The 23,174-nt window shown below is 40.2% G+C and overlaps 1 protein-coding gene across 7 annotated transcripts in view; it reads left to right on the top strand.

The window, feature by feature from the left end:
* The window catches only part of specc1 (sperm antigen with calponin homology and coiled-coil domains 1), a 73,632-nt gene that overhangs the window by 39,592 nt on the left and 10,866 nt on the right, over positions 1 to 23,174 (top strand). For all 7 annotated transcript variants that reach the window (XM_060862587.1, XM_060862583.1, XM_060862582.1 and 4 more), the window contains 8 exons: positions 1,191 to 1,398; positions 1,843 to 1,916; positions 2,127 to 2,302; positions 5,899 to 6,065; positions 6,453 to 6,553; positions 6,634 to 6,706; positions 7,575 to 7,701; positions 8,670 to 8,772. In XM_060862587.1, the coding sequence (XP_060718570.1) occupies positions 1,191 to 1,398; positions 1,843 to 1,916; positions 2,127 to 2,302; positions 5,899 to 6,065; positions 6,453 to 6,553; positions 6,634 to 6,706; positions 7,575 to 7,701; positions 8,670 to 8,772 (1,029 nt within the window). The remainder of the gene's footprint in view (positions 1 to 1,190; positions 1,399 to 1,842; positions 1,917 to 2,126; positions 2,303 to 5,898; positions 6,066 to 6,452; positions 6,554 to 6,633; positions 6,707 to 7,574; positions 7,702 to 8,669; positions 8,773 to 23,174) is intronic.

Below are 23,174 nucleotides of genomic sequence, written 5' to 3'. Positions count from 1 at the left end.
AACTTTCTGCCAACATACAGTAACTGCTATTTTCACATATCTATATATCACTTGTTTAACCTGCTGTATCACATCCATCCCTACTTCAGCATGCCAACACTGTCAAATGTTCTGAGAGGCGTATTACGTTTGACCTTTTTGTCAAGAATTGAAGTTTATTATTGACCTCAAAACTGAAAGAAAATAGTGACAGCACATCGTAAAGCACATCTTGTGCATTACTGCAGACTGTTCACATTTGCTGACCTTAATGGAGGACAGCACAAATAATCCTGCTCAGGTATTTTTCTTATAGTTCCTAAGATAATGACATAGACAAAAGTGTGTACAACTGTAGAGCTTCATTTTCATATGAATGAGAGGGAAGTATCCTATTTCATGTTTTGCTGTAATACGACAGGAGGTGGAAAGTCGTGTTGCCTTGAACAGTTGAATTAGTGACATTGACCGTTAATATGTACACATGCACTGTGTGGTTTGCCTCAGGTTCGTTACCTGTAAGTGTACTCAGTCATCAGTTACACCAGAAATGACTTGAATTGAAATCATAAACCTACAACAACAGTGAGCAATAAACAGTGATTTAGTAAAGTACTCGTGAATTAGTAACTATTCATCCTACTATTCATTCAGACTAGAGAGAATTAAGTGAGTGTGTGTGAGTGTGTGTGGTTAGATGTGGTCATATGCCCCACCTCATTAGTCGGGATCGGACTATTGTAGACACTGAGGTTCATTTCTCTTTGAAGATCACTGATATTTTACTAAATTAGAGAGAGAAGTGTGTGTGAGTGTCCTTATGCCTCATGGAAATCCGGCCATCCGACAAGGTTTAAACGGCATTGTAAGTTAAAGTAAACTCGCAAGCTTAGCATAAATAGTTTGTAAATGGAATTAGTTCTGGTAGCATAGGTCCAAATGCATGATGATGATCCAGAGGCAGAAAGATGTTCTTTCTTCTTTATTATTCCATTTGCAATAGTAGTATAAATAGATATGTGGACTATTTTGATCATTGTAGGTGAGTTTAAGGTTGACGTCACAGGCCAGGAAAAAAACAGTGGTACCACTGCTGGAGCGCGAGCGCTTGCTGGATGAATGGCATTTTGTCAGCTGCTGAGTTTGTCCGTTAACCCCATTAGTACTCCAGGAGTTTCTTAACTGTTTCGAATCATCTTGTATATGCGCAGGCCGAAGCAGACCAACAGAAGCATGAGGAGAGTTTGGAGTCACAGGAGCAAGATCACAAAGCCAGCATGCTTGCACTGGAGCAGAAGAGCAGAGATGACGAGAACCAGATAAAGGACCTTAAAGACACCATTTTTGAGCTGGAGGACCAGGTGGAGCAGCACCGGGCAGTTCAATTACACACCAACCAAATCATCTTGGACCTAGAAAGTATGAAGCCTTCCTCTCTTTCTTTGTCTTTTTTCTCTTTCTTTCTTTTGCACATACAGTAGCTCTCTAGCTGCTTTAAAAGCATGAAAATATGAGAATGTTCTCCCAGCCCTCTTCCTGCTGAAGACTGGAGGCTGTAATAAGCAGAGTCACGTTTAACCCACTGCAACAGCTTAAATAAATTGCAGCAGTTTGGGTGGACTGATACTTTATTATTGTCCTTATTCAAACATTTGACACATCTGTTTAATCATTCCATGCCAAGCTTTAATGAAATCACTCCACTTACACAGCATAAATATATATAGTTGTTAATCTTTCTAGACAGCTGAGTTTGAAACAAGTAGCAACATATTTTTTATACCTGGAGTTTTATTTGGTTTCCGTTTGTGTTTTTTTTTTTTTTTTTGGGTTTTGTTTTGTTTTTTGTTTTGTTTTTTTAAGGTCAAATCAAGCGGCTGGAGGAGCATAAGACCGAGCAGGACAAGCAGATGAAAGCCATGAGCAAACAAATAAAAGTAAGTTTGGTCACTTTTCCCCCCACCATTAACCACCCATGTTCGAATTTAATTATGAATGGAATGAATTACATCAAATTAACAATGAAATTTACTCAAGCCAGCTTGTTAAGATTAAGCATTGACAGCTGTCTGAGCTTAGGCGGATGTCTTCAAAATATTCATTGCAAGCTTTGTAGCCAAGTGTGTCTGTGTGTTTGTGTGTTTTAGGAGGAGACACAGGAATGGCGGCGTTTTCAAGCTGACCTGCAGACAGCCGTGGTCGTGGCGAATGACATAAAGGTGGAGGCTCAACAGGAAGTGCGGACACTGCGCAGACGGCTGCAAGAGGAACAGGAGCGCAGTTCCAGTCTGGCTACAGAGCTCGAGCACATACAGGGGGCCAGGTACAGTAAAACTCTTCTCAACTCAGGAGCTCCAGTCAGTAGCACGTACTGTCGTCTGAATATAACTGGATTCAAACACGTGGTCTGTCTTTTAAGCAGGTCAATTTACAAATCTCGCAAAATGATAAAGTTTCTCATTAAGTAGCAGCTGAGTTTTGCATCAGTTATAACATAGTATCTAGAAGACCTTCATTCTTCGGTATTATTCACTTATGGGATTTTAAGGCTCACAGGTTTAGGGACTTCTACTGAACTCTTCAGACAAACACCGAAGTCACAGGAAACGACCGAGCTGTAAAACCCTCTGCTGCTTTTATATCCTTTGCTCTTTTACAAATCCCTGTACTGTCCTCTCTCAGCTCGTTAAGACAGTGCTGTCTGAAACCTGCCTGATATAGAGCCTGCTCACTACGGTCATTTAATTCAACCTCAGTCTTATAAATGCTTCAAAATAGATTTGAATTCTTTTTGTATTTATCATTGGTTTTCATGCAAATTAAATAATAAGACACAATATCATTAAGCACTGTTGTCATTCAATTTTATGCATTGAACATTTGGTCGAATAACCACTAGAAATATGCGGAGCATTAACACAGCTTGTCACGTGTGCACATCTGCCCTCTCAAAGGACGTACATTAGACCACATAATGAATGAGACGTGGCCGAGTTTCAGCATAGGAGACAAGTCTCTGAGGTCACGGTATTGTCCGAGCGGTCCTGTAGTTTTGTGTCCTAATCCCTTGTGTGTGTCCCCTCTCCTATCCTGCTGGATGTTTTCTCTGCGTCTCCTGCATGATTCTGCTGAGCAGTAGCATTTTCATTTCATTGACGTTATTTATTTTTCTGTCTCTCCCCTTAACAAGTCACTCCACGCTTTGATTTCCCGGTTGCATTTCCTGTAGGTCTCTGAACGAACGGGTGCAGTCGAGTACGTTTTATTGAATACTGATCTAAGAGCTGATTATACATGTGATCTTTTTTCAGGTTTGTACCAGATAAGTATGGCAGGTCAGTTTTCAGTAAACATATCGGCTTTTAGATTGCAGTCGAGCAGAAACAACAATACCGTATCTGCTAAATCTTACGAGGTTGCTCCAAAAACTGTAGCGATGACACATTTTGTAAGTCTCAAGGTTGCCAGATCATTAAAGATCTGCACATACCTGTATTTTACTCTCCCCACTGCACCCAAACGGACTAGCCCATGTACCTCGCTATCCCGTCTTCCTCAGACGCTCCCTGAGGTCGCTCTCTAAAGGATTTTCCTCAGACATGACCACCTTTATATAACACCCAGGTGAGTGTACTGTTAGTGACAGCCAAGCTCTTGTACTAAATGAGTAGTGAATGGATGGATCTACCAGAGTGGAAGAATTAATGACTGTATGTAAGAGCTTGTGTGCTGATCTTATTATCTCCTGCCTTTGGTCCTAATGTCTGAATGGTTGTTCTTTCTGTCCTTTATTTGAATGTGCTTCCAATTTTGTTTCCTGTTTTTGCTTTGCCTGGTTTGCTGTGCTTATTAGTTCTTCTTTCCACCTCTTGGTATTTGGTGCCACCAGCAGTTCGTGGCAGTTACTGCGCTGTTTCTTATGAACATTTTCTAGAAAGTATAAACTGAAACTCAAAGCTGATATCTTACATTAAATTGCCTGTGAGGTTTGCAGAATTCATTTATGATAAACACAGTGCTAATGCGCATTCAAAGACATGCATGATAACGGAATGAGCATCTGACCTGGTCATGTGGCCATACATAATGGCATAAGGTGTTTAGAATTTCTGGGTTGTTTATTTCTTCATTTATATTAAATAAGATGCATCAGATCCCATTTCACGTGGACATTTTGTTTTCTCCTTTGTCTTTCAGAATCAGTGCTGGATCAGCATTTGAAAGCACCAAGACAGCAGTGGAGGGAAAATAAAGAATACAGTATTACTCAGTTGACCAGTTGACAGTATTATTGTGTGTGTGTGTGTGTGTGTGTGTGAGAGAGAGAGAGAGAGAGAGTTTGTGTCTACTACAATTTCAGTATTGCTGTGTAATAAATGAATCTTTAACCACAAAAATGCTTCATTTTTATTATTTTTTTAAAATCACATTACTTTTGTTTGCATGAAAGACTTAATGAAGTATTTATTTGCAGAAAGCAAGGCTGGAACTTTTTACAGTTGGATCACACGCATCATAAATTATAAATTGACCTTTTAAACTGTTCAAACTGCGTTTATTAAACGAACGGGTTCCTTATGTTTGATAATTTGGCTTTAGCTTGTGCTAATTTGTGAAGAATCCATTGTACTGTTAGTAAATGTTGGACTAAAGGAGTAAAATGAACATCTTTTATGGGTATTTTTTAACAGATTATATAACATACAACCTTGGAAAGATTTGCATTGCAACTAAACTAGCACTTTCTGTGTGTGTGTGTTTTGTTGGTCGTGTGTATCTTCATTACAATGACCTGCTTGTGTGATTTAATTCTAGTATAATTTACTCTGATTGAGACCGAGTCGGCGTAATAGTTCCAGTCTGGCTCGCTCTGCCTTGTGGTTTCACACACTGTACTGTTCATGCTTCCTCTGAGTGTTTACATCAACAAAGATGTATTGACTTCTTTTTGTCTGACAGTCAAGTTTCCTGTGATTTACAAGATGTAACATATTTTCTGACTTTAATAACCCGAATGAATTACATTCTTTAGCGTCATGTCTGCCAGTCACCACTAGATGGCGCGATGGGATTTCAGTTTGGTTTTAGTTGAACACCCCCATAAAAAAAAAATCAATTTGAAAGATTTTTAAAATAGTTTTTAAGACCGTATAACAGTACGATATCTTCTCCTCATCTCTTAAACACTGAACACTCATTCGATCCGTACGTCCTTAATGAAATACTTAAATATCTCAGGTTTCACTAAGCCATGAATCACATGCTCGAAAGCATACAATATTCTCTCTTGATTTTTCAGCCATACAGCACTTACAGCTATATAACTTTCAGGATATGACCGAACCGCAATTATGATTGTACATTCATACAGAGAAAGCATATTTTGTTTTTGTCTTTTTGTTTTTTTTTGCTGTTGGATTTTAAACCTTTGTTACTGTGACATGTTCACTGATGTCAAAAAAATGCTGTTAATTTGGATCGTTTACGGTTATTAATGTATGAAGGTGTATTCACCTTTTTATCTTGATTGTTAATCGATTTGGCATTAATAAATCATTTTGTTATGGTTCTATACACGGCTGAGCGTCTTTTCTCTGGAGCTTCCACTGGGATTTTGGCTTTTGCTTTCCCATGTTTCAGCACATCCATCTACAGGAAGTCAGATGTACTTGTAATGGCTTGGGACCAGTTAAGAATTCAGTGTTTGTGAAGTGTGAAGATGTTTGTGATTATTAATATATTACGCGTGAAATATCAGAACGCATGCTAACTGATGAAGATCGGCTGTAGGGGCTTGGGATTAATACTCGATGTCGGATTTTGTCATAGTTCAGTAGTTCAATCTAAGCAGCAACTTTTTTTTTACTACCATCCAAAATCTTCCACTTTGTATCGCATTTGTATTTGTTTGATTGACAGGTCACGGAAAGAGGAAGGGAGTCTTTCGGATTCGGAGAGCAGTCCTCAGTGGTGTGGGATTGCCATGACCCAGAATGCACCTGGTAGTGAGACTGAAAGCAGCACACCTTCAGAGTCAGAAGCCACCGTCAAATCCCTCATCAAGTCCTTTGACACATCTGTGAAGAGTGAGGACTCACATTTTCTCAGATTCTCTTACAGCTCTGTCTAGTTTTGCATACTTTTTGACGTCATATATGTTTAACATTGCTCTAAAAAAGAATAGAAGGTTTATTTAATGCCCTTGTTATAATAAGACAAAGAGTCTTGTTATTGATGGCTGTAACTATTCATCTTAACAGCATGTAATCATGGCACTTTTACAATGGCCTCATGAAGCCTGGTCCAAATGGCTGTCAGGGAGCGTTTATCAGCTAATGAATCACTGCTGCTCAGGACACAGGCTCCAAAAGATTTAGACTTGTGTGTATTATCGGTGGATAACCAACCCAAAGCTGTATTTCAGTCTCGCTGTCAATTTGGAATGTACTTTTTTTTTTCTACCTCCTTTTTAGATGGACCTGCCAGTACAGTGCAGATCCCAACGTCTCCTAGAAGCCCCCTGAGTGGAATCCCAGTACGCACGGCTCCTGCGGCTGCTGTGTCACCCATACAGGTGTTACACAATCCCACCATATACGAGTGTGCGCTTTATTTATTCGTTTGTTTAGAAATGACTCATTTGTTTCACCACAGCGGCCTTCGTGTATCAAACCTCTGTCTAAATCCCTGGAAAGAAGAATCAATCTGGTGGATTCGTCTCACTCAGGTACTAATCAAGTTTTTTATACAAACCGCAGCATTGTTGGCGGAAACATTCGCACATCTGATTGGTCAGGAAGTGTCACATGCTGAAATGTTAATGCAATATCGTTTCTATAGCAACAGCTCCAACATCGCCTTCTCTGGTCAACATTGGTGCAAATATTATCTTTTTTTATTATCAGGTTTTATTATGTTTAGTGTGTAGGTTATTTATTTATTTATTTATTTATTTATTAAGGTCGAGAGACACAAGAAAGGTTGGTGAGGGAACTAATGTTTATAGCTTCTATAACATACGTTTTAACTTAACTAGATTCCACAAGGTTAATTCAAACTCTTGGCAAATTACTGTGGTGTAAGAGGAACAAACATCAAACCACGCTGTATTGTACTGTTATTAAGAAATAATCCAACAGTATCCTGACATTGAAGATGTCCCAATATTAATCCTTACGTAACGCTCAGCTTATTATGGCAGTGTAACATGTATAAACTCATACAGGGTTTGAATCATACATTCTTTTTTGTTTTTATTACAGCAATGAACACAGCTGTTCCATGTCAGAGAAGTCAATGTGCCTGAATTATCAGCCCCTTGAGCAGGCAATCAGAGATGTTTTCTCATTCTTAGCTCTTTTTATTCATGTTTCTCTGACACGGTTTTCACCATCAATCTGAAATGAAATCACAAAAGTCCCAGCTGTGTGAATCAGAGTCACTCGTCATGGGAGTTTTTTTAAAGCACCATTGAAACGAATATGACTAACTTTGGAAGCTTTGATACATCATTAGTCAATGTCCGTTTTTTTTTTTTCTTGTCTTTTTGTTCTGCATCTGTAACTCAGCTGTCAACTTCTCTGTCTCGTTTTCAGTTGACGAGTTAAAGCCTTCGTCTCTGATGAGAAAGAGTCCGTCCCTCGAGTCAGTCATCAAGACTCCAGCCGCGCTGAGCAGCAGAACTTCCTCATTCACTTACAGCAGGGCCAACAGTAAGCTCAAGTAAGCACACACACACACACACACACACACACACACACAATGTTAGGCTGACATTCACACACCAAAATACACCAACCGTAACCTCCAAGAAATTTACAGAACACAGAACTGCTTAACGAGATTCTTATCGCATTCTGATTTTCTCTTCATTAACGTCCACTCGAGGCACTAAGAGATCAGTTCAGGACAAAAAAGCAGAGCTGTATAGAATTTATCTTCATTTTACAAATATTTCTGACGATATGTGAACGGACACATACAAACCCTCACACCCATGACAGAACAAAGACATAATCATGCTGTATATATTTTTATTGCGTTTAATTATTAGTATTTTTTATTATGCTTCTTCTTCTGGAGCAAACAGAAATCTCCTGCCGTCACAACACACAGTCACCTATCCAGAAAAATGACTAGAGCAAAGTCGTTCCTTACTGGGGAATTTCTACACTTGTTGCATTCCTGCATCTGTATTAATGTTCTTAACTGATGAGGTTGCCAGATATTATTCCATTATGAACACAAACCGTGTAACTAAACCTTTTTTAATAAATGACAGTACAGGAGCTTATTATTAGTGTACTCTCAGTGACTGTGGTTTCATTTGACCCCTAATGCATATTAATGGTGGTTCAGTCAGCCTCAGTGCTCACACTGTGATTTCTAAGAGCAATGACCTCAGTGTCTTCCACACTTCCCAGGATCTTTCAATCTGTCATGCAGCAGAACTCTAAAACTCACCTTCTCACTCTTACATTAATAAAAAGAGAAAACACTTGGCATAGTGGGCACATGTACACCTGGACACACAAGCTCATTACAACACACACACACACACACACACACACACACACAAAGACCCAAAGTAATAAATTCAGATAAGCATACTTTAAGTGCACATAAACATCCACAGATGCAGTGTGAATGACATGGAGTGTTTGTGTGTGTGTGTGTGTCCCTGGTGTCAGTGTGGAAAGAACAGACCCTCTGGCTGCTCTGGCGCGGGAGTATGGGGGATCTAAGAGGAACGCTCTACTGAAGTGGTGCCAGAAGAAAACAGAAGGCTATCCGGTAAGGAGCACAGGCTGTAACCTCCTAGCCTCATATCACCTTTGCTCTCTCTTTTTCTTTCTCTCTCGCGCTCTCTCTCTCTCTCTCTCTCTCTCTCTCTCTCGCTCTCTCTTTCTCTCTCTCTCTGTCTCTCTCTCGCTCTCTCTGTCTCTCTTGCTCTCTCTTTCTCTCTCTCGTGCTTTCTCTCTCTCTCTCTCTCTCTCTCGTGCTCTCTCTCTCGCTCTCTCTCCCTCCACCCTCTCCCTCTCTCTCTCTCTCTCTCTCTCTCTCGTGCTCTCTCTCTCGCTCTCTCTCCCTCCACCCTCTCCCTCTCTCTCTCTCTCTCTCGCGCTCTCTCTCTCTCTTTTGTGTGCTTTCTCTCTCTCTCTCTTGCGCTCTTTCTCTTTCTCTCTCTCTCACTCCTTCCACCCTCTCTCTCTCTCTCTCTCTCTCTCTCGCGCTCTTTCTCTCTCTCTTTCTTTCTCTCTCTGTCCCCCTCCCTCTCTCTCTCTCTCTCTCTCTCTCTCTCTCTCTCCCTGAGCATGACTGTAGTGCTTACAGTGTACAGGAATAGATTCAGGCAAAGAATAAAAGGAACAACAATAATAATGATGATCACAACAACATTAGTATTAAGAAGTAATTAATTAGGTATAGAACTTAAAGTTTATAACGATCAGAATAAAATAAAGTTATATACATGTAGGACATGAGGTGTGGTTGTTCCTCGGGTTGTGGCAGTCAGTCACACATTTGGCTGCAATCATCCAGCGTTCTTCTTTTCCCCCAACAGCACAGCGAGCTCCTCTATATTACTCCAGCTCTGAAACCCAGGGATGATGTCTCTTAATGACTGGAAGTAATGTTGGGGAATTTCTTTATATTTGTTGCACTGGGTGAAGAAATGGAGCTTTGTCTGTACAGCTCTGAGTCTGTCTTCTCTACAGCAGCAGGTCTGTTTGTATCGGCCCTGTTCTACTGCCAGCCCTTGTGTTCACTCGGTCTGTATTTACTCAGGGTCTTCATCAGGTTGGTTACTGTGGTTAGGTAGGTTGCCACAGTGTATTGTCCTGAGATTTGGTCAGTTCTGTCCAATAATTGATGTATTTTTCTTTCTCTTTTGTTATAATTTATTTGGGTCTGATTGTGTGTCCTGTAGTGTTTTGGTGAGATCAGATGAGGATGGTCAGTAAGTCTTATGATGAGGAGACAGATGAGGCTCCTTTCACCACTCAGCTCTTAGTAGTTCAGGGCTTTGTGACAGAAGGACAGAGGGTCACTTGATTTGATGTGTTTCCAAAAATTAATGGCTGTTTTTTGGATATTTAACAGTACTGGATATTGGCTTAATTCTGGCCAGATTCTAATTGGAATTGTTGTGTTTATCTCTGAGTTCATTTACAGCCAGGCAGAAGTTTGTTAGTGATCATTACGCCTAAATATGTGTATTTTCGTGGATTCTTCAATAGGACGGTTTCCAATTATGAATGGGTGGTTGACTGTCATGGCCCAGGTCTGACCAAACCTTTCAAGCAGAGATAGTTGCTGTTGCAGTCCATCTTTGGTGGAGGACAACAGAACCAGATCATCTGCATATAGAAGACACTTGATCTCTGTGTCCAGTAGAGTGAGGCCGAGTGCTGGGGATGTTTCTATGCGTTTAGCTAATTCGTTTATGTACATGTTAAACAGTGTGGGACTTAAGCTGCATCCCTGCTTCACTATTAAAACTTTCTGTATGTTTTGTACTTTTAATACTAGTCCCTGGTGCCAGATTAAATCTAAGGCTTTCTATAAGTCAACAAGACATGCATACATTCTTTTATTACTTTTGTGTACATATTTGTCTATAAGGGTCTGTAGCCTGAAAATATGGTCGGATGTGCGGAATTTAGGTAGGAACCTAATTTGACTTTTACTTAAGACACTGTGCTTCCTAAGGAAGTCTATAATTCTGAAGTTTATAACCCTGCAGAAAACTTTTCCCAGCTTACTATTCACACAAATAACTCAATAGTTCTGGGGTCTAATTTATCTCCATGTTTAAATATAGGGCTTATGAGTCCTGGGTAACAGATCTCAGGGAAGTGACCTTCACTGAGACTTAGGTTAAAAAGTTTTATTATGGCCAGTCAGAATTTAGTCCACAGGCTTTCTTGGGTTTTAATTCTTTTACTTTGGGTAATAATTCTGTTTCAGAGATTTGGTATTCTAGAAGATTTTTATTCTAGATTTTCTAGTTTTTCACTAATTTTATGTTGATGGGTGAAGGCTTTTGAAATGTTTTACCCAAAAATCTCCATCGTGAATGGCTTAGCTTTCTTGATATTTTTTTTTATTTCATTTACATTCCAGTTTTCCCAAAAGTTGTTGGAGTTAATTGATTCTTCAATGGAGTGGATTTGTTTTTGACGACGCTGTTCACTTTTCATTCGGAGTATCTTTTTATATTCTTTCAACGTCTCACAATATAGAAGGTATAAATCTCTCTAGAGCTGTGTGTTTTTGATTGAACAGGTTGGACATAAGTTGGACAGTTGATTGGATACGTGTCTTAGACTGTTGATTGGATACGTAAGTTGGACAGTTGATTGGATACATAAGTTGGACAGTTGATTGGATACATAAGTTGGACAGTTGATTGGATACGTGTCTTAGACAGTTGATTGGATACGTAAGTTGGACAGTTGATTGGATACGTAAGTTGGACAGTTGATTGGATACATAAGTTGGACAGTTGATTGGATACATAAGTTGGACAGTTGATTGGATACGTGTCTTAGACAGTTGATTGGATACGTAAGTTGGACAGTTGATTGGATACGTAAGTTGGACAGTTGATTGAATACATAAGTTGGACAGTTGATTAGGTACATAAGTTGGACAGTTGATTGGATATGTGTCTTAGACAGTTGATTGGATACGTAAGTTGGACAGTTGATTGGATACGTAAGTTGGACAGTTGATTGGATACATAAGTTGGACAGTTGATTAGATACATAAGTTGGACAGTTGATTGGATATGTGTCTTAGACAGTTGATTGGATACGTAAGTTGGACAGTTGATTGGATACGTAAGTTGGACAGTTGATTGGATACATAAGTTGGACAGTTGATTGGATACATAAGTTGGACAGTTGATTGGATACGTGTCTTAGACAGTTGATTGGATACGTAAGTTGGACAGTTGATTGGATACGTAAGTTGGACAGTTGATTGGATACATAAGTTGGACAGTTGATTAGATACATAAGTTGGACAGTTGATTGGATATGTGTCTTAGACAGTTGATTGGATACGTAAGTTGGACAGTTGATTGGATACGTAAGTTGGACAGTTGATTGGATACATAAGTTGGACAGTTGATTGGATATGTGTCTTAGACTGTTGATTGGATACATAAGTTGGACAGTTGATTGGATACGTACTGTAAGTTGGACAGTTGATTGGATACGTACTGTAAGTTGGACAGTTGATTGGATACGTAAGTTGGACAGTTGATTGGATACATAAGTTGGACAGTTGATTGGATATGTGTCTTAGACTGTTGATTGGAAACATAAGTTGGACAGTTGATTGGATATGTGTCTTAGACTGTTGATTGGAAACATAAGTTGGACAGTTGATTGGATATGTGTCTTAGACTGTTGATTGGATACATAAGTTGGACAGTTGATTGGATACGTACTGTAAGTTGGACAGTTGATTGGATACGTAAGTTGGACAGTTGATTGGATACATAAGTTGGACAGTTGATTGGATATGTGTCTTAGACTGTTGATTGGATACGTAAGTTGGACAGTTGATTGGATACGTAAGTTGGACAGTTGATTGGATATGTGTCTTAGACTGTTGATTGGATACGTAAGTTGGACAGTTGATTGGATACGTAAGTTGGACAGTTGATTGGATATGTGTCTTAGACTGTTGATTGGATACGTAAGTTGGACAGTTGATTGGATACGTACTGTAAGTTGGACAGTTGATTGGATACGTAAGTTGGACAGTTGATTGGATACATAAGTTGGACAGTTGATTGGATATGTGTCTTAGACTGTTGATTGGATACGTAAGTTGGACAGTTGATTGGATACGTAAGTTGGACAGTTGATTGGATATGTGTCTTAGACTGTTGATTGGATACATAAGTTGGACAGTTGATTGGATACGTAAGTTGGACAGTTGATTGGATATGTGTCTTAGACTGTTGATTGGATACATAAGTTGGACAGTTGATTGGATACGTAAGTTGGACAGTTGATTGGATACATAAGTTGGACAGTTGATTGGATACGTACTGTAAGTTGGACAGTTGATTGGATACGTACTGTAAGTTGGACAGTTGATTGGATAGGTAAGTTGGACATTTGATTGGATACCTAAGTTGGACAGTTGGGCCACATTATGAAACAGATTTACGCTTTACTTCTTTATTGTGAGTATATGAGTAAATAAGAAAAGAGTTTAGTCATAGTTGAATTTCTTTTTTATTGATAGTTTTTTGGTATTCATTTAGTCTGCTTTGGTCTCATCTGTAAAAAGTTTTCAAGTTAAACAGCTTATTGTGTTTGGGGGTTTTGGAGACATGTAGCCTGAATTGTCTGTGGTCTGATGTGTGGGAGCCTGACTGTAAATGCTCTCTGCTCTCTCTCAGCTGTTTTGTTCTAAATGTTCACACAAATACTGCTTACAGTGGCATCATTCGTGCTTTTGGTGACAACCGAACAATTTCTTTCTTTATTTCCGGTCACTCAGCCCTAAGAGCAAGTGAAAAACAATGTGTGTAAAATTAGATAATGCTGTGCATCATCAGATTCTCCCAGTGCTAGGGAACAAAGCCATTAACACAGACATTGTGTGAAATCATCAGAAGCCTCCATGTGTTTTAAAGCAGAGCTACGTACGTTTGTGATCGTTTAGCTGTGTCATTTGGCAGCTACGCCATTTGCGTACTTTCCGGTGTGTTAGGATTTGTTCCCATGACTCCTCATGTGCTAATAGGCCCTATGAGGCCAAAGAGGATTAGAGCCGAGCCTCTAACGTCTTCATGTGTGAGAGCAGAAGCTCTTATCTCTACTAATAGTCTTTTCTGGTAAACAAAGGTAGGTATGTATGTATGTGTGTATTTATGAATTATGGCTTCTTTCATTCTGCTCATATCGTCGGTCTATTACAGGATAAATATCTGTTTAGGTTGATGACTAAGAATAACTGCTATTCTTTGTGAGAAAGAAAAGAAGAGGACCTCCTGAAAACTGAGTTTGCGGACTGCCCAAAGAAATGCTTAGTCATCTTCTGCTGGCTCGCTCGCTCACTTGCTCTGGAGATTCTGTTCTTTCATAACATCGGGTGACTCTAACTAGTGGATTTACCAGATCACTTCACAAGACCAAAGTTTGCCTAACATCTGTTGACTGTTAAATGCTCTGTCATGTCTTCATTTAATGCTGTTCGATTCAGAAACAGGGCACTGAGAGCAGATTTTGTTTACTTCGTGTCCTTTTACTTAGTCGCTCCTATAAACGGAGTAATAGTCAGTCCTGCTAGTCCTGGAATGCAGTAAGAAGCTTAAGCTTATAGTTGGGGTTTTTTCATTAGCGACCATAATTAAGCTTGTGCATTTTTTTCCACACGCAACTTTGTAATTAAAGTTTCTCTTAAGAGTCAGATTCTTTCTCTGCTTCTCCATGCCGGAATCGTCAAATGCAGCCATGTGAAATACTAAACAGCACTTGAGGTTAAAAGAAAGACAAATGCAATATGCAGTCTGAGTCACTTCCTGCTGAAAATGGAAAGGCGTCAGGCTTTTCTGCAAGTGCAAAAATACTCATTGTTGTTGTTATCTTTTTGTTGTTGTTTTCAGTAGCTGGTAGAGGTTTCATGTACACAGCCTCAGTACAACCAATATTAAGTCACATAATACCTGAGAGGGGAAAAAAAAAAAAGGAGGAAGCACCAGATGACATTAACCTTTAGTTTAATAAAGACCATCTGTTACAGTCTGTCACGTGCTCAGACCTTTTACAGCTATTGCTCTTTATATGCCTAATTTGAGCATACGTCTCAAATTAAAGTCAAAAGGCACAGAGATAAGAAGGCAGAGATTAGGAAGCAGGAGAACATTTGTTGCTTCAGGCCGGCTCTCCTTCCACACTTCAACCTGAACTTAGCCTATGTTGACGGGAAGGTCAGAGCATCCGTCCGTGGCTGCGTCATAAGGGTCATTAGCTGTAAGATTATTCCCTCACACACTGATGCCTAATAGCAGATCAGGGATCTGAACAGCTGCTAATTGCCATCTAACACGCAGAGATTGACAGCTCTACACACTCCTCTCTTCAAAGATCAGCCATTTCTATGCAAGCGTGTGTGTGCATAGACACAACATCCTTATTCAAACCGTTCCCCCTTTCCCCCTGTCGTCAGGGTGGGGAGAAAACAAGCCAGATTCAGTTTGGAATCATTCTGCGCAGCGGCTTCTCTGGTTGCCTTTGACGGCCAGTATAAATTATGTGCTAATCCTGGGAGGGGTCCCGTTTCACACCTAGTGTTCCTGGGACATGCTGCATTTCCAAAGCAGTCCCCAGGATAATCTGCATCAGAACTAAAAACTGATCAAGTTTGATAACAGATTGTAATTATTAACCCTTTAAAGTGGAATGACATGAAAACTACAGATGCACCAACATTATTATAAATATAGATATAGATGTCATATAAATCCTCTGTCCCGTTTTATAGAGGCATGCAAGGGAAATAAAACGTTAGCCTAATTTATATCAGAACGTCTTATACCTTATTAAAGCATTAAATTAATAGACTTGTTTTAATGCGTTATTGTTTCTATGGTAACAGGGACTTGTAGACCAGATACTCCACATAATCTAAGCATAATAAGAATAATAAGAATAATAAGAATAATAAGATTAAAAACGTGTTGTTTCAAATATAAAGGATTTCAAAAAAGACACATTAGTGTGTGTGAAATCAGCCCTTAAAAATGTTTCCGCTTTATGAAGCAACATTGTACTTTCATCCATTATATAAATATAAATCACTTCTTCTGTGTGACTCAGCGATCATAACCTTCGAGGTCACCGAATACTGGTCCCTGTCTTTCTCCCGTTATTAAAGCTACTTATTGGGTTCAATTATGCAAAAGATGGATCAGTTAACAACATGCACAACTCTACTAATGTTCCACAGGCACTGAGTGAAGAGAGAGCGAGAAAGAGAACTCATGCCATTCTCTTTAGTCAGCTCATCAAATCAAGTCAGATCGCAGAGCAAACCACTGCATCATCAACAAGATTTGGACAGCTTCTGTCTTCTTGTGTTTACCATCTGTCTGAATATTCGTGTAGAAAATAATGTGTGTGAGAGAGAGAGAGAGAGAGAGAGAGAAAGGGAGAGAGGAAGGGAGAGAGGAAGAGAGAGAGGAAGAGAGAGAGAGAGGAAGGGAGGGAGGGGGAGGGAGAGAGAGAGAGAGAGAGGAAGGGAGGGAGGGGGAGAGAGAGGAAGAGAGAGAGAGAGGAAGGGAGGGAGGGGGAGGGAGAGAGAGAGAGATCATGGCAGATACATTTTGCCTAGAGGATCAAATCAGCTGCCCAATCACAGGCAAATTGACAGAAGGTAAACAACAAAGTGAGACCAAGGCTACGATCTGCATTAAAGCTCATCCCTCCAGGAATGGACACACACACACACACAAACACTGTCTGCCCTTAATTCAGTGCATTAGCAACATGTCAATACTTTTGCAAGCACGTAGCTCACGTTTAAATATCCATTTCCGCCAAAGTCATTGATCAGGAAAGGGTTTTATTAACAGGATGCTGTAATGGCTTCGAGTAAACGATGCAGATTTATTGAAGCTACACACATACACATGGGAAAAGGTTGCGTAGGATCTGGATATAACTAAAAGTATAAAGTGGCGGCCATTAATACATTTTCAATAACTACCGTCACAGTTCGAGTCAGTTAAAGAGTTAAAGTCTCTTAGAGTTCAGTCATGTCTGAGGTATGAATCCCATCCACTGCGACATGAAACTGAAAAATCTCCTCAGTCATGTTCCCACTGTATGTTTATACTGTCTTTGTTCTAGTTTATTTAGGTCGCTTTCATTTCTTTTCTTCTCTTGTGCGGAGCTGAAGAACAAAAAAGAAGGACCCTGACCCGCTGTTTGTTCAGGATGAAGACAATGAGAAAAGAAAACAGGGGACCGAGGTCGCTCGTACAAACAGAGGATTCAGCTGTTCACGTCTCACTCACTCTCTCGCACAAATATAAACAGCACTGCCGGGAGGAGGCTTTGGATCTAAAAATTTCAAAATGCGAGCTAAAAATCATCAACCGCTGTCAAGCAGAAAGCCCAGTGGGGGGGCGAAGCTTAGACAAAACTAAATGTGAGTCATAAATCCGCAAGGGAAATGTGAGAGAGAGAGATACCAAGGTAACAGATTCCTCAAAAACAGTTCCTGCTCTCTCTCTCTCTCTCACACACTCTCTCTCTCTCACACACACACACACACACACACACACACACATCACTAGACTGAGATCTGGAGACCTGTACAAAAGGTCTGTTCTGGGACACTTCTACAGTAGCTCAGATGTTTACCTTGCAGCACAACATCCACTTCTATCTGTTCTATCTGAGGAACACTTTTTAGGACTAGTGTGTTTGCTAATCTAAAGTGAATCAACGTACAGTATCTAAGCAAAGGTGACGTTTGCTAGCTAGCTAGCTTCAGCCAGATGCAGTCGTGGGTTCAGTAGCTAACAGACGTTCAGTAACCTCAGAAGATCTGGCTAGTTAGTCCAGCTCACTCAGATCGCTAACAGATTACCAGGGTTTTTTGTCCAGCTGTGAAACGATAATTTCTCAAAAAACTCCGAGTTCATTTTCAATTGTCATAATGCTGTTTAGTTTGATAACTGGGGTTGGAAATGATCATCTGTCTCCATTGTCTTGTCTGCTACTGCTGTATAAATTTAGTTCGGTCCTAGAAACTGAATGATTGGGTTGTCTTGGTTCATGAATATTACGTTTTCATTGGCTTTAACGTAATGAAATGAAAGATTTCATTTTAATCCAAATTAGTTCTGTTAAACCTGAAATGTCTCACATGCTTGGGGATTTTACTAATGACGTGTGCACATGTTAAGGAGAGAGAGAAGATGAGCGTTATTTGCTTCGGGTTTATCTAAACCAAACCTTTGCGACTTTTTTATTTCCCCTTTTCACTCTCAGACGTGTCGGGAAAATAATATTTACTACTTCCTCTTTTAGCAGCCACGTAATGTGGCACAACCGGTGGTCCCTTTAACGCTTATTTTATCACCGGACCCTTAGTGTTACTCAGCCGAGAACCTTCTCTCCACCTCATAGTGACCCGCTCAAAAATCAATCTATTCTCGCCCCCGAGTTCATGACGTCGCCTGTAATAGCTGTTAAACTGCCACTGTAGCTCTCGAGACTCACACAGACACTGGGTGCCAACTCGCTTTATTTGTGTCACTGTGCTGTCTCTCTCTCTCTCTCTCTCTCTCTCTCTCTCTCTCCTCGTCTGGTGTGACTTATGATTCACAGCTCTGAGTCTCCTCACCTCTCTCTTCCTGCTGCACTTCTCTCTTCGTCTCATCTCGTCTCGTCAGCTTTCTGTTTCACGACACAATTCTGAATACGGATCGTTCACAAGTCTAATCTCTTCAGTCAGTAGAATATTAAGATTGTTGCGAGGACAATTCATATACGGCTCAGAAGCTGTGTGAAACGGAGCTCAACCTTTCACGGTACATCACACAGTACTACAAAAACACATTTGACCTTTATTACCATAGTATTACTCATTGAGTTCATTTACTGATAAAATACTAATACTAAAGGCTCACACAATATATTGAAACATTTTCCTGAATAATAAAAAAGACCAAGTATAATATATCTGTCTGAAACTTTGGAGGTGATACAGGACCACTGGAGCAGCGAGAAGCAGTGAGGGTTAAGGGCCTTGCTTAGGGGTCCAACAGAAGCAACTTGAAAGTGCTGGGGCTTGAATCTGATCCTCCAAACAACAACCCAGAGCCTTAATTATTTGAGTCACGATCGACCCTCGGAATAGATAGGAATTTCTAACGGGTTCACATACTACGTGTGTATGTGTGTGTATATATATTATTAATATATTTATTGTGTCTTTGCAGGAAAATGGACTCGTGTATATGAGTGTATGACGTCATCTAGGTCAGACATGAACCGTGAGATAAACATTAGATGTGTGTGTACTCAGGAGAAGGCAATAAGGAGTGTCTCATCGATTTATTCGCTTACAGACATTGACTGGATGACACGGCCATGGACTGTGATTTCTTTCCCAGTTAAATAACAGCGTCAAGTATCCAGGGACATGTCAAGTATTTTATGTGTGTGTGTGTGTGTGTGTGTGTGTGTGTGTGTGTGTGTCCATTTAGCAGATAGTACATGTTGTGATCGCTGTCCGAGCACAATTTGTTTTTTTTTTCCCTCATGACAAACAAAATTCATTAAAGCAGCATAAGCGTTATTAGCCTGTACTCCAATAATACGGCCGGCGTCTTTGCATCTTTAATTGATTGGTTCATGCATTATTGAAATTTCAGCTGGTTTGTTCCGTTCGTCTTAAGGGCTTGTCGAGAATAAGCACCAACAGGCATTATGTTCCTCTTCACTGTCGTGCAACACGTCAAAAATGGTGTTAAAATCCTTTTTGTTTTTATGCACCAAAGGTTTGGAAAGCATTTCAAGCAACCTTGAAAAAAAAAAAAGTAAACACTTCACATAATCACCCACTCCATGCCCTTCCCCCTAAAAAATAACAGAATATGTATCATTGTTAGGACAAAGGTGTTTTTTTTTTTATCTCTTTGTTGACTTGCACTTCATCCATGTGTGTAAGGGCGTGCGCATTCAGAGACAATTTTGTAGACAGCATCTGGTGCATAAATAGTCTAAAATTTCATTAACAGATGATACAAAGCCACACTCCTGCAATTAGGCTGCCGAGGCTTCGTCTTTATTGAGGAAATGACAATGGGAAGCACTAATGGCACGACCATACACTTTACTGTCAGTCTCAGTCTAATGCTGTAATTTGGATAAAAGTGGGAGGCTGTAATCGGCTGATCCCACAACTGGAATGACACGTAAACCTCGTAGCTCTTAAAACAGAGATCTTGAATTAGGAAATACACAAAAGGTGGTTAACTAGCATCCATGCTAATGGGATGAGGACAGTAAGGACATTTTTAGTGATTTAATTAAAACTGATTTTTTTTATTTATTTATTTTTTTAATAAAATGATTTTCCTTTAATGGACGAGAGCCGATTGTCTTCCTCCCGTCCGGATCATTCGGATAATGAAATAAACGTATGACTTGGTGTTTGGAATAGTCCAAATATTTCAGAGGGTGGAACGACTTCAGGTAACAGAGTCAGTGTAAACTTACGCATGAGATATTCAAGCAGGGACTCACACATTACTGCGGAAATAATCATATACAGGGAGTGCAGAATTATTAGGGAAGTTGTATTTTTGAGGATTAATTTTATTATTGAACAACAACCATGTTCTCAATGAACCCAAAAAACTCATTAATAGCAAAGCTGAATATTTTTGGAAGTAGTTTTTAGTTTGTTTGTAGTTTTAGCTATTTTAGGAGGATATCTGTGTGTGCAGGTGACTATTACTGTGCATAATTATTAGGCAACTTAACAAAAAACAAATATATACCCATTTCAATTATTTATTTTCACCAGTGAAACCAATATTACATCTCAACATTCACTAATATACATTTCTGACATTCAAAAACAAAACAAAAACAAATCAGTGACAAATATAGCCACCTTTCTTTGCAAGGACACTCAAAAGCCTGCCATCCATGGATTCTGTCAGTGTTTTGATCTGTTCACCGTCAACATTGCGTGCAGCAGCAACCACAGCCTCCCAGACACTCTTCAGAGAGGTGTACTGTTTTCCCTCCTTGTAAATCTCACATTTGATGATGGACCACAGGTTCTCTATGGGGTTCAGATCAGGTGAACAAGGAGGCCATGTCATTAGTTTTTCTTCTTTTAGACCCTTTCTTGCCAGCCACGCTGTGGAGTACTTGGACGCGTGTGATGGAGCATTGTCCTGCATGAAAATCATGTTTTTCTTGAAGGATGCAGACTTCTTCCTGTACCACTGCTTGAAGAAGGTGTCTTCCAGAAACTGGCAGTAGGACTGGGAGTTGAGCTTGACCCCATCCTCAACCCGAAAAGGCCCCACAAGCTCATCTTTGATGATACCAGCCCAAACCAGTACTCCACCTCCACCTTGCTGGCGTCTCAGTCGGACTGGAGCTCTCTGCCCTTTACCGATCCAGCCACGAGCCCATCCATCTGGCCCATCAAGACTCACTCTCATTTCATCAGTCCATAAAACCTTAGAAAAATCAGTCTTCAGATATTTCTTGGCCCAGTCTTGACGTTTCAGCTTGTGTGTCTTGTTCAGTGGTGGTCGTTTTTCAGCCTTTCTTACCTTGGCCATGTCTCTGAGTATTGCACACCTTGTGCTTTTGGGCACTCCAGTGATGTTGCAGCTCTGAAATATGGCAAAACTGGTGGCAAGTGGCATCTTGGCAGCTGCACGCTTGACTTTTCTCAGTTCATGGGCAGTTATTTTGCGCCTTGGTTTTTCCACACGCTTCTTGCGACCCTGTTGACTATTTTGAATGAAACGCTTGATTGTTCGATGATCACGCTTCAGAAGCTTGGCAATTTTAAGAGTGCTGCATCCCTCTGCAAGATATCTCACTATTTTTGACTTTTCGGAGCCTGTCAAGTCCTTCTTTTGACCCATTTTGCCAAAGGAAAGGAAGTTGCCTAATAATTATGCACACCTGATATAGGGTGTAGATGTCATTAGACCACACCCCTTCTCATTACAGAGATGCACATCACCTAATATGCTTAATTGGTTGTAGGCTTTCGAGCCTATACAGCTTGGAGTAAGACAACATGCATAAAGAGGATGATGTGGTCAAAATACTCATTTGCCTAATAATTCTGCACTCCCTGTAAGTGTAGCTCTAGTGGTCTGAGACGGACAGCAGAGCTGCTTCTGCTGTATAATCTATAGGTTTAAAAGGCTTTATCTGAAACATGTACACAGGTTGTTGTGAAGGACGTGTCATCTCTGATCTCTGATTAAAATGTCTCATCAACATTTCAAGGTACAGCAAGTTTCTTTGTCTTTGTTTTTTTTTTTTGTGGCTGCAGCCTGCCAGATCTTCATTCCAAGTCATTGCATCAGCAAAATCACAATAAATCACCATATTCATGTTTTTCTATCCCGCTCAGTCTCACAAAAAAGGGCCAAGAGTGACTTCCTGTCACTGGATGCAGTGTTTGCTTTTCCAGAGCCCAGTTCCGACATATTAATCGACGCTGCTGTTGTTTTAACACTGCAATCTCGTTCTGCCCCACGTAACACACCCCCCCCCACACACACACACACACACACATACACCCCACACACCCCTCCCTGCATGTCCGTTTCATTACGCAGCCACACACAGGTCACGCAGACCAGGATGTAGTTCCGTGCTTCTCCACCTCACTCCTGTACCATACACATACACCCGATGGTCCCCAGCACTCATGTAACCCCCTTTTTGTGTGTGTGTGTGTTTTGTTGATGATTACGGGACACAGAATTGGTAGAGAGACAGATGGTGCCGGCATCCAAAGAATGTCGGCCTCCAGGACAGGCCTGTGCAGGTCTTCCTCTTGTACAGAAGAGGAAAGACAGAGAGATTGAATAAAAATAGGCTTGCTGGTGTGGATATCCCCCCACCCCCCAACACACACACACACTTTAAAAGTCGAGGAAATTTACATTCTTTATTCGTCTTATTAAGTTTCATGTCACGTTTCATGGCCAATCATAACAACCGATGTTCTGTTGATATTAAAGAAAAATAAATAAATAAATATATATATAATCTCTAAATCATGTGTTTTTTGGGACGGTAAAGACGAGCTAAACGATTTCTGTATGCAAAAGAAAAAAGAAGTTCAACATAAAAGCTCTCACTGTATCATCTCTAACGACGCCACAGCTTTCCGTGGCCAAGGGACGGCATACTGTACTCCATCCTGTCAATCAACAGATGCCAGTCGTGTGCATCAGTGAGCTCGTGAGTGTGTAATAGATGTGCTTGTCTCCGAGAAGGCACGTACAGTCCTTCAGCATTCTCAGGTGGTAGCTGTCGTATGATAAGGGAGAGCTGATTAGATGTAGGACCGAGATTGTAAAGAATTAGATTGTAAAGATTGTTATTACTCAACAAGTGTCTCGGTTTGATGTTTAATCTCATACAGCTTAGTACAGT

This window comes from Tachysurus vachellii, chromosome 26, assembly GCF_030014155.1.
Source record: "Tachysurus vachellii isolate PV-2020 chromosome 26, HZAU_Pvac_v1, whole genome shotgun sequence".
Classification (NCBI taxonomy): Eukaryota; Metazoa; Chordata; class Actinopteri; order Siluriformes; family Bagridae; genus Tachysurus; species Tachysurus vachellii.
This window is presented reverse-complemented; position numbering and strand designations above follow the sequence as displayed.